Source organism: Syngnathus typhle, linkage group LG2, assembly GCF_033458585.1.
Source record: "Syngnathus typhle isolate RoL2023-S1 ecotype Sweden linkage group LG2, RoL_Styp_1.0, whole genome shotgun sequence".
Taxonomy (NCBI): Eukaryota; Metazoa; Chordata; class Actinopteri; order Syngnathiformes; family Syngnathidae; genus Syngnathus; species Syngnathus typhle.
Window position 1 is genome coordinate 13,451,394 of NC_083739.1, and position 15,385 is coordinate 13,466,778.

The following is a 15,385-nucleotide window of genomic DNA, read 5'->3' on the forward strand; positions in this document are numbered from 1 at the left end:
ATATTATAATATGGGAGATTGTAAATAGATGGGGGAGGGAAATTCCATCCTGAGAGGGTTCAGGTAAAAATTGATGAGCGAGACAAGAGGGAAAAAATATTTCTTTTCTCGTTTGACAATTTCTTTATGACTGGTGCATCTTTCCCAGTTACTAGGAGACACAGCAATCTCACCTGAAAAGACGACGCACAAATCTTTGAGCCAAGTTTGGCTAGTAGGTGGACACTGCCACCTGGTGGTAGCAAAGACAACTTGAAAGAAATCTGAAGTCAATCTCATAATTGAGTGATGAAGTTTTGCTGGATCGTTCTAACAAGTACACCAAAGAGCGATTGCAACCAAGCGTTTAGAGAGTAATCATGTGATTGCTGCGAGTGCCTCAAAAGGTTGTGCAATTAATTATTCATGATACAAACATTGTTGTCCAGGCCAGTTTGATGCCATTTTTCGTGTTTGTGTTGTTCAGAAAGAAACAAAAAAACGCATTCGGTTCATAATTTGTTGTGCTAAATTGCTGCGGCACAATCAAGAGCAAAAGCCTGCTCTCAATCAGAGGCACTTTGGCCAAAAATAGTTCACCCTTGAATGCCAAGTGAACGTTTTACCGTCATCAGAACACTCACACAAAAAGCACACAAAGTTGAGTTTTTACGTTTATTTGGAAGACAATCATTATAAAACAGTGGTATTTTCTTCCAGAGAAATATGAACCCAAGTAGACAAATGCATCTTATTTCCTCATCTATGTGAAGATACACGAGTCGGGTACTTGGGTACAGTCTGTCTAAATAACGAAATTAAATAACAATGGGCTGATACCCCAAATATGAGTTAAAAATCTGCTTGTGTCAAACAAGTCAAATCGGTGAAACCCCTTCCCTCCCCTCCAGCCCACTCTAGACTCTTAACTAGTCTCGCAGACATCTGACACTTTGCCAAGCTCTTTATGCAAAAAAACGATGTGTCCCTCCCTGCACGTTCATCATCTCAAAACTGTGGGGATAGTTATCAAGCGATACAAAAGATGAAAGGCATGGTAAGACAATAGGGAACTTCCATGCTACATATGAATATGCCTCACACAATAGAAACAAAATACACATGATCATTCCGCTCTGCGCAATGATGGTCATGTAAGAGTACAGTAAAATATAAACAAGAGTGTAACAGCTCCAAAAACGTTGATTAATACAAAGGTATGGGGATTATCTGAATATTACAGGATATATATTTTTTTTATGTATAAAATCTTATCTATAAAATTCATAATCCCCTGTCAATAAATGTTGACAAACATTAAGCTACTGTGATCATGCCAAATGATTTTTATTTTTTTTTTAAAACAAACTATTAAAACAAAAACTTAAAGTCTATACCTTGACTCATTAGTCAAACAATGACTCAGTTTTAGTCAGTTTTGTCTCTGAAAAAATCTAATAGTATGTTACTGACAGTAGGGGGCAACAATTTCCTCTGCTCCGTTGCCAAATTGTGTTAATTACAGGCCTCTTCAATTTAATTTCTGGTAATTGGAGATGGGCTTCAAATAAATTGAGAATGAGCTTTTCTAGGAAAATTCAACAAACCAATATGCCCAGATGAAATAGAGTCAACACCAACAGCAGCTTTCAGTCACATGCGAAGGTGTAGCATCTGGCTACGCGGAGTAATGAAGCGACGTTGCCTAGCTAACGGCATTCAGACAACCTTTCCAGAGGCTGCCCTTTCAAGAAGATGCCAACGTGCACACCTCCCACCATAATGTGAAACAGATCCAAAAAAATATATAGAGTACAACTGTACCAGCAGTGAGTATTTTCTACAATGTTAGATAAAAAATAAATTCTGAGCAAGGTTTGTGATAGAATCCAGCTATTTGAAACATGCTTTTGAGTTACAGATATCGATTAGGATTAGATTACGTCATAGAGCAATTCACTACAATTATTTAACAGTGGAGTGGAGTCCAGTTCAAGGGCGTAGGATGGATTGTCCTAGTGTATTAGGAAAGCAAAGGTGGGGGGGTCTCAATTGGACTATTGGGTTCCGAATCACAAACTGTTTTGAAAACCACTCAAAATGTAACACTGCAAATGAGACAGGGAGTGTATCTTCAAGTAATACAGAAGCAAAAGTGGTGTGGATTTAAATCTGAAGGCATTTAGCCGTAAAAGCATGTACGGCTTGCACGCTGAAAGGCAAGTTGAAGTTTCTTTGGCTACAAAGGCAGGTAAACAAACAGCTCTGAAAAAAGGTGACAATTGTTTCTTGTTCATTCTGCCTGTCTTATTAGCAAGACAAAACAAATCAATCCATTGATAATTACTTACTTAACACTGGAGTCATTTTTTTGCGTTTAATTTGTAAGGCAAGGGATTGGAGTTTAGACTCAGTAAGACAAAAACCTTGTCTTATATTGTTCCTGGCTCCAGAGATTTGATACTAGTAATTGGAACCTTTTTTTTCTCACCTCTTCATGGATCTGCTTCAGGGGTCTGGTGACCCCCACCTTTGGCCTTGATCTGGATCCAGGCGTCTCCCAGCGCCTTGGCAAAGTGGTCATCCACTGAGCCCGTGATTGAGACGGAGTTGGACGCCGGGTTGGTCACAGGTTCTTCTGCTTTGTAGTTTTTTCCCAGGCTACGGCGGAAGTGTTCTTCAATCACGGGATCGCAAACTGTGTTAGCCGAAACAAAAAAATTGCATGTTAAAAACCACAAAGTTGCAGGGATTACATGAAGCGGTCCAAAACGTCCAATATAGTAGTTTACGGGGCATTTCATTATTTCGATACTGAATCGCCTTAAATCTTGCCATTGATGTTTGCACTTTTATTCCTTATACAGACTGACTAATCGAATGCTGGAAAATGAATTTTTACCGGTCTGTTATTTTAAATGACTTTTGTAGGAGCTGGAGTCGTTTTGACAATGGGCAAGGACAACAGACATGCACAACAGCGGAAGTCTACATAACTAAAGCAAGGGTGACACCTAGTGATAAAATTAAAAACGGCCATTAAATTATATTTGACAGTTTGAGACTGTCACAAAGGCCACTTTATTGTTTTCTTGTAGCCTTCTATATTGAGATAAAGTAGTTATATAACTAGGTAAAGCGGTCCTCATTTATAATGACGTGACTTACAAATGACATGCAATGAACTAGTTTGTGCAGCAGCTAAAGAACTTCTTTTAATTCAGCCAGTTTAACCAGGAAAGTCCCACTGAGATTAAAAACCTCTTTTACAAGGGAGTCCTGGTCAAGAGGCAGCAAAAGTTATATTTACAGAGCTCAATACAACTTATATAAACATTATAAAAAACAGTCGGCACCCAGTACAAGAAAGCACCCTCAGAACAACTTCCAATAAGTGACGACAAAGAGCTTACTCTTTCTCTCATCAGAGGTTGAGCTTGGAGAGCAGCCATTCATGTGGCAGTGAGAGAGTTGACAATTGCGGTTGCTTGCAGGAGCACAGATGATAACAGAGGGCCGATTCTGAAAAAGAAAACATTATTTAGTTCGAGAAACAAAGTTAAGAGGTTGGGTTCTCATTTTGGATGACGCACTCAATCAAGCACACATCTCCCATAAAACAGATGCTCATGTTCTTGTGAGTGAAAAAGACATGCTGACCACGTATGTACCTGCTGCCGCTCAACAGCTGCACTGGCAGTGGACCTCTCCCTGCCCCCAACTGCGTTGTCAAGGCTGCTTTTGCTCAGAGCCAGCGGCTGGTCCACAGCATAGCCAGAAATGGAAGCATACAGATGGTTCCCATGGAGACCATTGGAGGAAGAGCTGATGTGCTCTGCAGGACTGTGGCACAGGCTCCAGTGTTCATTGCGGTTGTCTCCAGCAGAGGGACGAGCCCTGGATAACGATAAGAATAATGTAACCAGGGTACAGAACTGCAGCAGATATCATATTTGAAGTTTACAGTCAGCCCTGCTGACCTGTGTGTCAATAATCTCAAAGTTTCATATCGCTAACGAAACAATAATTTCAAATGAATGATGGTAGCAGGAGAAAGCTCAATCTTTGCACTAAAGGAACTTACAGGTGAGTTGCAAAAAGTCTGCTCATTTTGGTCATGTGGTCATCATCACAATTCATCGGATCCTTCGTTGTTTGTTCATCACCGTACTTCCGTTTGCTTGGACAGAGAGGAGGCGGCCCGCTTATGCTTGATATAGCAGAGGGCAGCGAGGGTGTCCTGGACTCATCTGTTGGAATAACCATCAAATATGAATAACATATCACAGCATAAACACACACTGCATTTAATGAACTCCAAGCAAACTGGTTAAGTTTACAAAAAGATAGGTGTGCCCCGCAATGTAATTACCCAACTGTCCCTATTGTTATCAAATCTGGCAGTAACACAGATGCCAAGCATCACCTTGGATGAAAATGACACAATGAATCATTGTGATGAGTTTGACAAGACACTTGTAGGGGCGCTGATGGAACACTTAAGAGTGCAATGTGGAGCAGTGGAAAAGTCATACGGAAATACGATGTAGACTTGTCGAGATAAGCATGATGCCTGTGATAAACCCCATATTGCAATGATTAAATGAGTACTCAACAGCATGTTATGTTGCGCATATCATAATCCAATTTAAGTAAATTATTTCCCGAACGTATGCTGAGAAAGTCACCTCCGTAGTGCAGTCTCCCGATGTTGTTGTTCATCTTGTCCAGGTACTGAGAGTTCAACAGGTCCATTCTAGGCAACAGCATTTACACGAACAGGCTGGCTGCTAACATCGACGCTAGCAGGCATCACCGGTCAAGACAACAAACGGATCTCCTAAAGAATCGAAGTTGTAGAAATCAATTGTTTGGGTGATGTTCTAAGAAGCACTTCAGATATGAAAAGTCTGCCTTCTCTGGATTTACGCTAGCATGTTTTAAAGGCGCCCAACAAAACAACGATAGCCTAAGAGCTAATCCATCGGCTAGTGTTTCACTTGTCACATTGTTAACCCGGTCGTCAATTTGTTGCCATTATAAGAATCAAACATTTTAAATATAGTTTTACAGTTAGCACGCGAATGTCTTACTACTTGTGATAAACATGCTAGCTAACTTTAGCACGCGCACCAACTAGCCGCCAGCTCGTCGCCAACTTTTTCGTTGTCTTTGTTATTCCATCCAAATAAACACACCCGCCGACTTACAGTTAAGATGCGGTGCGTTCACTGTGTCCCGCAACAGTAACGCTGGCCGTCAGTATAATTTGTACAAAAGCGTCTAGTTTTCCAAGCACGACAAAAACATGATTATAGCCCAACTTGCGTCTGTCTCCGTGTGTGGACAAAGAGCTCTTGTGGTGCCCTACTGGACGAGACACGCCACAGCTTCCTCGGTCACTGTGATTTACGATGGCGTGAATTATGAATATTACTATTATTGTTATATTTATTATACGTCTGCGCTTGAAATGTGTTGTCGCTGCTTATCAAATAACGCTCCGAATTGCTTTCTTGGCAATCTTAAATGAACATTTCGACTTATTGAGAAGCAGAGCAGCATTGCAAACTACAACTACAATCATTTAGTTTGAATCTGTGTCAAATGAATTTTACGCTTTTATAGGGAAATTCGAAAACTATAAACATTGTTAAATGAACTATAATGAGCATGGTTAGTTTTGCAAAGACATTTTTGATCAACCCCACAGGTGTATTTCAATACATTGAGAATATTTGAGACATTTGACATTTGAGAATAATTTAACATTTGAGAATAATTTTAATTTTTTTGTATAGGTGAAGCCTTTGAGACTTGCCTGTGATTTAGGGCTATATAAATAAACTTGACTTGACTTGAGTACATTATGCACTGAAAATCTTGTTGCCACAACTTGCCAGTGAGTGTAAATAAAATCTCATGCTTTTTATATGCATCATCTGTGCACTCCTTTATAGAACACTTCTCAAACTTTATGGATTTTTTTCTCTCCGTCTCAATCAAGCCTTCGATGATCTGTAAGGAGTTAGAGCTTATTGATTTATTGATTGGTTCCTTCTTGTCCTTGGCAACATAATTGTCAAAAATGCTTTCACCCGATGAACTTAATTTCATCTTCAGACTTTGTATCAATATAGTCAAGAATTGCTTCTTGTTTCTTTCGAAGGGAAATGTCATCTGAATCACAAACAAAAACTAGATAAAATGTGCACTTGTTTGAGAGTGTGCAATGTGCAATTTTACATCAAAGTCCATTAAAATATTATATATTTACTATTATTGTTATTATTATTTCATTTCTTGTTGTTTACATTGTGGATCTCCCTGGGTATGAAATAAAGAATAAACTAAAGAAAGTATAGCAATGAATATGAAAACTAAAATTAACAAACAATCAAAATAACCGTATTTTAAAAGAAATGGGACAATAATTTACTTTTCAACATAATGTCATTTGCTGTTTTTTTTTAACTACACAAATCCTGTTTATGAATTTGCACATGTAAATTGCACTGAGACAGCACAGAGAGATGAAGGTCAATAAGAATGTTGTACTTCAACATACCGTACAATAGGCCTGCATGATCAATAAAGTCATTAGGGAGAAATAGTTAACTACATTTTGTATCTCAGTGGGCTGCTTCTGCACTCGGCAGTGGCCACACGTCCGACCGGCCATTTTAGATTTAATGACTGAGCTATAGAGACGTGCACAAACGTGCAAGGACATCGAAAGAGATGTGAAGACGATGTATTCTCTAAAAACACGCACAAGCTGAAAAGCTTCAGTTTCCTACAGCTGAGATAAAATAATAATAAAAGCAATAATAAGAAGAAACATGGCTGATAGGCAGCATACTGTGGGGGAGGGGTAGCAAAGAAGCAGACCACGCAGTGAGGGAGAAGAGGAGTGGCACAGCCTCAGCATCCTTTGCAATGGCTGAGGAGGATGCAGAGTGAGGAGATTGGCCGAGGGAGGGTGTGACGTCACCCCCAGTGAGTAGGAGCTCTGAGGATTTTCCAGCAAGCAGGAAGGGAGCACATTCGCTGGGAATTTACACCGACAGCTCAGCCGTTGTCAGCTGTGCACCAAGAACAGGGAGTCTTTTTCCACAACCTGCCAACACTTTCTCCGGCTCCAGCCATGAATTATTTGCGAAGGCGTCTCTCGGACAGCACGTTTATCTCCAACCTGCCCAATGGCTACATGACAGACCTTCAGAGGCCTGACCCCGCTGAGCCTTCTCCACCGGCCACCACAGCCCTTGCCAAGTCCCCCACAGCCGGACCCACGCCTCCAGCCACTTCCCCGGCTCCTGAGAAAAAAGCCCCGCCGGCTCAATCGAGCGGAGCCGGTTTTTTCAGCTCCATCACTAACGTTGTCAAGCAGACGGCTGCCTCGGCAGGGCTTGTGGAGCAAACCTCAGTCACGACATCCAAGAAGTTCAAGATTCTCCTGGTCATCGACGAACAGCAGCAAGAGTGGTAAGACAAACGCATCTCTCTGTTAAGACGTTATTTTATCATGAGTCTCCAGCTGTTACTTCCAGTAGTTATTATGTCTAAATTTATGAAGCAGCCTACTGATGATCTTGTGCTTAAATGCATTCCGTATCGAATCCCATCCCATCAATGACATCAAGACGGAGGAGATTTTTTTGCTCTGTGCCATTCTGATGATTTTCTTAATTCCAAACATTTCCTCACAGCGGCTGTTTTTAAAATGGATGCTCCACAGGTTGCATCGATGCTTGCAACAAGGCAAAATACTGCAGTGCTTATCCCCCTACCCCCCACCTTCTTCATCAATGGGGTTTCCCTCCACACAGCCCACATGACCTGCGCTGCACTAACATACGAGAATCACACACTACACGGCAGCGCTACTTTAACATGGTCGTTCTTTACCAATCTACAACCAAGAGTGCGATATTAAGGCATAAGCTTCTCTGGGCCGAGTCCCTCTCTGGAATTTTAATCAGTCTATTCATTTTTTACATTTCTTACATGCTCGACATTAAAGTGAGTTGCTCATACTTTTACGAACATTTTATTGCTCTTTTATACTGAATCACTTGGCACATAGTAGATCCAGAGGGAAAATGTAAGCATGACAATAACTTGTAGTCTGTTGTTTTTGCAATTGCAGTTATTTAATCCTCATGGATAGATGACATTCAGACCACATCACGCTTTGCAAAAGTTAAGGTAGCAGCCACAATTAGACTGGCGAAATGTTTCTGTGAGCAGAGCAGACCATCTATCTTGAATAAACCTGGATCAATGTTAATAAGATTAGGCAAGATGCCAACCTTGTACATTAGCTTGCTACAATTTTGCCAGCGAGTGGAAAGCCAAGAAGTAGCTACGATATCCAGTGCACACACTGTACAATGTCTACACACCTCTGTTTAAATGCCAGATTTTTGTGGTATAACTGAACAAATACACCTTTAAAACCGCTGGATTATTAATCTGTGTTTTGCGCAAAACAATCCAGGAAGTGGCTCAATTTTTAACCTATTTTGTTTTAACCAGAAGTATTAAGAGTGTAGTAGCTTCATATTTTCAAAACTTTTTTCACCTGTAATGTGATTTCTAACTTGATAACACACACAAAAAAATGTTTTGTTTTATCTTTTCAAAAGGGGAACAAAAATTAAACAATTGAAATGAAGAATGGGGAGAAGACTGTGGGGACACCACATTCTTATAAATTGAATGTGGTTGCATTCAGAATTAACCATTCACATTCAAACTAATGTTGCCATCATTTGAAATTTTGGATGTTGTAGTAGGACTTTCATGTCCCCCCATGCATCTCTCTATCTATCTCTCTATCGCTATCATAGACATAGCTATGACACTTTAAAGCAGTGGTTCTTAACCTGGGTTCGGCAGCGGAGGTCCGAACACATCTGATTTATTGCATATCTGAACTGGTCTCGCAAAGGCAACAGCAGAAGTCACACTGATTTGCACGTATGTAATTTGTTTTGAGTTCATGCATTGTATTGGTATCTATCTATCTATCTATCTATCTATCTATCTATCTATCTATCTATCTATCTATCTATCTATCTATCTATCTATCTATCTATCTATCTATCTATCTATCTATCTATCTATCTATCTATCTATCTATCTATCTATCTATCTATCTATCTATCTATCTATCTATCTATCTATCTATCTATCTATCTATCTATCTATCTATCTATCTATCTATCTATCTATCTATCTATCTATCTATCTATCTATCTATCTATCTATCTATCTATCTATCTATCTATCTATCTATCTATCTATCTATCTATCTATCTATCTATCTATCTATCTAGCATTTTTTTTATTTTTGTCTATTTATTTAGTTATTCATTTGTAACCCCCTCCCAGCAGTGAGATCAGCTATTTTTGTACTCAGCTCACTGACCTCCTCTCTCTAAGCGTTCCATCTATTTTTAATGGCCGCTCACCATGTTGTGAGTCCGTCATGTCGGGTCACCTGGTTACATCTGTGTTGGGTCTGTTTGTGAGAGTTTGGCGCACACAGTAAGATACTCTATAAGACTGGGTTAGTTTCTTTCATCCTGTAAAGGCAGTCTACTTGGTATTCTAGTCGTACAATAGCAAAATGGAAAAAGCGCAATACATACATACTAGCTGCGAGCAAAAGCATTAGGATAATGAAATCTATTTTTATTACTTTTGCTGAGTGGCTTCTGTCCTCAGTAATGCTGGCACCCTTGTGCAGTGCTGTATGTCATTGGAAAACCAGACCTGCTACGACTGAACTTAAGCATTCAGCCAAATCAGGTTCAACAAAGTCTTTTGTTTATAATGAACAGCTGAACTTTAACATACCAGACCAGACTTTACTTTAGTTGCATAATTTATCTTGATCATCAAACGCAGTACTCATAAAAACCACAATAAAACACATCCCGGTTCCTTTTGTTCATAATCTAATGTTTGATTCGGGTCAAGCAAAGCCATATTGATTCCGCCGACAAATAAATAATTCAAGTAAACAGTTGCAATCGTGGTCTTCTCTTCCACCCTGGTGTGCATGTTAAGCACCGTGCAGGAGAAAATGGAGCATATGCAGCATGTGGACAAGTGTGTAAGATAGATAACCACTTGAATGGTTTTTGGAGGCCTGCCACGATGAAGAGAGTGAGAAACCTTGGACTGAAGATGCGTTCAGTGATGTGGCTGCAGAGGTGAATGTTAATACGCGGGGTGATGTTCTTCACGCAGACAAAATTCACCATGAATTGTCCTGGTGTATGTTTTCTAAGTTTTTGTAAGTCGTTGTTCGTCCACTCAGAATGATTCCTGCTTCAAGATTTGCTGTTTGTCAAAATCAAACAAATCTCCACACTGCAATTAGTTCCTAAATGAATTATTCAGCTCCAGAGCCACAGTTATTAAGCAGCAAGAGCAGACTACAGGACAGCAGATAGTGAGCACTCCCAGAAAAGAAGTCTGAGTCATCCTATGGGCAAGAGAGTCTTTGTAAAGTCTTTGAAACCTCCTGAAAAAAAGTCCATTACTTTGGTTGTCTGTCTGTGGACTGGACAGGATGGCCTCCATTTTGTGTTAGAGCTACTATTAACACAAACATACTTGAATTGTCTGGTTTCTCGACCTTTTCTTCATCTCTGTGGGAACATGTCAGAGAGTGGTAATTTGAACTAATCAGAGAGTGGCTAATGACTAACTTCACCCCTGAATAAATTACAATGGTAGACAAGCATAGAGACAATTATTCCCGAGTTGACTCTTAATAAGAATGTGTTGTAAATGTGAAAGTTGCATGTGAAACATGTCATTTCTCTTTTGTGCCGCTTGAAACGAACTGTTTTATTATCAATGTTGCATTCTTGGTTGTCAAATGGAAGATGTCATGACCTATGACATTGTTTTTCATTTGTTTCAACTCAGGCCCAAGTTATTCCGAGGCAAGAAAATTTATGGAGACAATGACATCAAAGTGGAACAGGTTCGTTTGTATCCATCCTAACCAATTCTGTATGAAGAGAAATGTCGATAAGTTGCCAATCAACTGCTTATTAACTTTTCAGGCTGAGTTTAGCGAAATCAGCGTCATGGCACAAGCCAATGGGACATGCAGTGTTACAATGCAGGTTTACAGAAACGGCACCAAGGTTGTCAGGTACAGTAATTTAACATTTAAATACGTATAGTGCCGATGAACTGATTTTATCCATGTTGCCTAATAATCCGTCTTTCTTATTTTCTAGGTCATTCAAGCCAGACTTTGTGCTTATTCGCCAGCATGCCTTCAGTATGACGCAGAATGAAGATTTCCGCAACCTCATAATCGGTCTGCAGTACGGAGGTGTTCCGAGCATTAACTCATTGGAGTCCATCTACAATTTGTGCGACAAGCCCTGGGCTGTAAGTCCTTCGATCATGACGTGCTTTTCTGATGTGAAAAATACCGTACATATTTCTCTGTGTCTAGTTTGCCCAGCTTATCAACACATTCAGGAAGCTGGGTGCTGATAAGTTTCCACTGATTGAGCAGACCTTTTACCCAAACTACAAGGAGATGGTGAGACGACCACCAACCCCGATACTCACTATTATTTCCCCATTGATCAGAACCCTCAAATGATCATTTCATACCTTATAGGTGAGCATGCCATCCTTCCCCGTGGTTGTCAAGATTGGCCACGCCCACTCTGGCATTGGAAAGGTTTGGCAATTAAGCAGTTTAAGACACTGGCTTACTGTTAAATTTATTTATTTATTTATTTATTTATTTATTTATTTATTTATTTATTTATTTATTTATTTATTTATTTATTTATTTATTTATTTATTTATTTATTTATTTATTTATTTATTTATTTATTTATTTATTTATTTATTTATTTATTTATTTGGAGAGTATCTTACATTCTAAACATATAACATGAGAGGTATTTGTGTGTGGTTTTGCAGGTAAAGGTTGACAATCACAGTAAGTTCCAGGACATAGCCAGTGTCGTGGCTCTCACTCAGACATACACCACCACTGAGCCTCTCATTGAGTCCAAGTATGATATCAGAATCCAGAAGATTGGCGCAGACTACAAAGCCTATATGTAGGTTTGATTGCATTCTTACAGGTCAAATTAAATGGATGGGATGGGAATTGTTTTCATGTTTTGGTCTTCACACCCCAGGAGAACGTCTATGTCAGGCAACTGGAAGACCAACACTGGCTCAGCAATGCTGGAGCAAGTGGCCATGACTGACAAGTGAGTATATATTCAAAACAACAACAAAAAAATATCTAATAAATAAAACAGATGTGCTAGAAAACAAGTTACATATTCAAAATTCAAAACAACAACAACAAATCTAATAAATAAAACAGATGTGCTAGAAAATAAGTAAAGACATTTTTAAATCAGCATTAAAAATACATGTAGGAACACATGAAGCAATCTTGGATTTTAAATTTGTCATTGACCAGTGTTTTTATAGAATGAAGATAAATTGTAGTCAGAAACTCTCATTGTAGATACTGGAAAGAACTTCTGAGTTATGTCTTGACACGTTTCAGATACAAGCTGTGGGTTGACACCTGCTCAGAGATTTTTGGTGGTCTGGATATTTGTGCAGTCAAGGCCATTCATGGGAAGGATGGAAAAGATTACATCACAGAGGTAGGAGTCGCACAAGTGACAGAATGTCTTCAGAATAGCAATCCAAAATCCACCTTTCTGAATATTATTACAAAAAAGCTGCGGTAGAAGACAAATGAAACAAATCACCCACCCACCATGCCATCGAGGAGATAGTATGTTATTATCACCACAAGGCAAACAAACTGCTGACCTAATATCTATAGTAAAATTGAAAGTTAATGGAAATATCTGATGTGTTGAAAGTAAAAAGGATTTCAGCCTCGACGTGAGATATTTCATGTGGTCAAAGTGGAACTGATGACGTATCAAATCAATATAATGCAGGTGGTGGGCTCATCCATGCCACTGGTCGGGGAGCATCAGTCTGAGGACAGACAGCTCATTTCGGACATGGTTCTGACTAAAATGAACCAGATAGCGGAAAAGGAGGCAAACGCCCCCCGAAAACCCTTGACCGTGCAACCCTCCCAGGTAAGCAATTTCACACACAAAAAAAAAGTCAAAGCAACAAACTTCAATAAAATTTGAACTTGGGTATAGAAAATAATAAACTATTTGTTTGCTTTGTTGTGCTATCCTGTTTATTTTGCCTCAAAAAAATACAACTTGCAGATATCAGGTAATATGAGTTATAACTTCCCGCAATGAGAATTCTTTTTTTTTTTGTCCTTTTCAGGGTACAGGCCAGAAAGGGGAAATAACAGGTGAAACCATGAAGAATGGTGCCGCCCGCCCACCTCAAGGATGTCTGCAGTACATCCTCGACTGTAATGGCGTGGCTGTGGGTCCGAAACCAGTCCAGGCTAACTGAATAAAGCAGAAAGAGGAGGCGCGGGGAGGTCTCAGACTCAACCTTAAGCAGAACACAAGCGTGTGTGGATGCCGATAGCTAGGATCACAACTGGGAGACCGGGGCGCTCAGCTCGTTGCAGCCGAGCGACACCCCGGGAGGTGTTTTTAACTCTATGCAGAGTCCTAATGTACTGTCTTCTTGTCCATTTGTGTGCTTGTATCGGTCACCTGTGTTTCGGTAGCTGTGGATTTTCTTTGGAGCTGCTGATTGTGCCTACAATGAGTTGAGTGACGCTCTGTGCTACTTGTTTGACCAGCTGTGAGCCTTTGGTTTGAACCTTTCCTGCTTTATACTTGGCTGTGTATATTTTAGTAGAGTTCAAACTGTGGAAACTTTGTTCTTAAATATGTATGCAGTATTTGGGTGTGTATGCCTTTGGGTATTATTTTCATACATGATAGATATTTATTTTTGTTTTGCATGACTGATACCCAAGAGGGATGTTCTTGTAACAGTGGTTCTAAGACGTGCTCCCTGTAATACATGCAGATGTGTCATAGCTAACACGTACATGCTCATGACCAAACATGCGTTAACACACTGCTCTGCTATATACATACAGCACACACACAGACACACACGCTATTTTTTTTTAATCTGTCACAGTGACAGAATAAAGAGATTATTTCGTGCAAATACAACGTGTAATTAAAATAGAAAATGTTAGATATTATGAAGGGAGATGTGCAGGTTTCAGTGCACATACACTTTAAATATATTCGTATGATTTTGAACCAAAGATACAATTATTTGCGTTACTGTATTATTTATTCAACCCAGTTAGGCAATACACTTTCTCAAGATAATAATTTGACATGCGATCAATCATAGGCCAAGGAAATAAAACCTCCTCTTGGAATATGTCCAAAATAAAATCTACCACAAAATGTCCCTCGGTGACCATGTACTGGGTGTCTGTAATGGTGTTGCCATGACAACAGTGCAAGTGCTCTGAGCATCAGCTTCGACTTGTTCCTCCTCAGTTTTCTCACACGCCTCCTGTGTGTGAATGTAAAGTGCAATATTTTTATCATCATTATTACATATTTAATTTGAAATCAGCCCTTACATGCAACTGATTCCAATAATTCTAGTCATCTAAAATATTTTCATCTTTCTTGTCCTGTGGCCCAAGCTAAATGGTGATACAACTGAAATAGCAACCGAATAATCTGTACAAAGATTTGCACAGTAAACTACGTACTATGATAAAAAGAATTGTGTGCGCTCTTGTTTTCCAAGTTGCATCAAGTATATCTGTGAGTGTATCCTTGTACAAGCCATGCCTGAGGCTTTATGGATGTGTCGTACTGTTTACTAGGAAATATGCCATGACATTGATTTCGAAGGGAGCAGACACTGTAATACCAAGAGTCTGATTGATGAAAGTGGACATGCTTTTTTTGGGCTGAATGTTCAGATAAAACCTATTCAGACCTGCCAGACTGTAGATATGAATGGTCATAGCGGAGGAATTGCTATTAGACTGTTTAAAACCTGGACTGGAATACAATATACTGTGGAAAGATTCATAACGCTTAGTCCCCTTTGTCAATGGCAATAAAGCTTCCTTTGCACTGAAGACAATGTAAATTGATCCTTTTTTTCATGTACTATATATCACTTGCTTTTATGGTTGCAGGTGAGCTGGAGCTGGTCCCAGCTGACTTTGCCAAAGAAGGACAATAAAAACAGGAGGCCGGTCAATCCCGAGAATAACTGCGATAGTCATCTTTTACAAAACTACGGTGTCATATGAAAATATAAAATATCAGAGATTTGGTTGGTGGCTACATTTAAATTATGCATGATCCATATTGGTGTGCTTTGCTGAATTCACAACCTATACACCTATTACATTTTCTTTTTTTTTTTAACACCCACG

At 39.5% G+C, this 15,385-nt stretch overlaps 2 protein-coding genes across 3 annotated transcripts; one reads left to right on the forward strand and one right to left on the reverse strand.

Annotated features, from left to right (window-relative positions):
* Positions 1 to 640: 640 nt before the first annotated feature.
* Positions 641 to 5,354, reverse strand: vgll4a (vestigial-like family member 4a). Its single transcript, XM_061272264.1, has 6 exons — positions 5,190 to 5,354; positions 4,668 to 4,819; positions 4,064 to 4,229; positions 3,651 to 3,876; positions 3,393 to 3,501; positions 641 to 2,677 (listed from the first exon to the last, which is right to left on the reverse strand). The coding sequence occupies exons 2-6, from the start codon at positions 4,747 to 4,749 to the stop codon at positions 2,475 to 2,477; spliced, it is 786 nt and encodes a 261-aa protein (XP_061128248.1). The 5' UTR covers positions 4,750 to 4,819; positions 5,190 to 5,354; the 3' UTR covers positions 641 to 2,474.
* Positions 5,355 to 7,025: 1,671 nt separating this feature from the next.
* Positions 7,026 to 15,134, forward strand: syn2a (synapsin IIa). 2 transcript variants are annotated; one of them, XM_061265233.1, is made up of 11 exons: positions 7,026 to 7,467; positions 10,930 to 10,987; positions 11,070 to 11,161; positions 11,250 to 11,406; positions 11,474 to 11,563; positions 11,645 to 11,707; positions 11,956 to 12,098; positions 12,180 to 12,254; positions 12,563 to 12,665; positions 12,972 to 13,145; positions 13,366 to 15,134. In XM_061265233.1, the coding sequence occupies exons 1-11, from the start codon at positions 7,127 to 7,129 to the stop codon at positions 13,456 to 13,458; spliced, it is 1,389 nt and encodes a 462-aa protein (XP_061121217.1). In that variant the 5' UTR covers positions 7,026 to 7,126; the 3' UTR covers positions 13,459 to 15,134. The 2 variants fall into 2 exon arrangements, with proteins under 2 accessions (XP_061121217.1, XP_061121207.1); XM_061265223.1 differs by having other exon boundaries at positions 12,972 to 13,118; positions 13,324 to 15,134.
* The last annotated feature ends 251 nt before the right edge of the window (positions 15,135 to 15,385 follow it).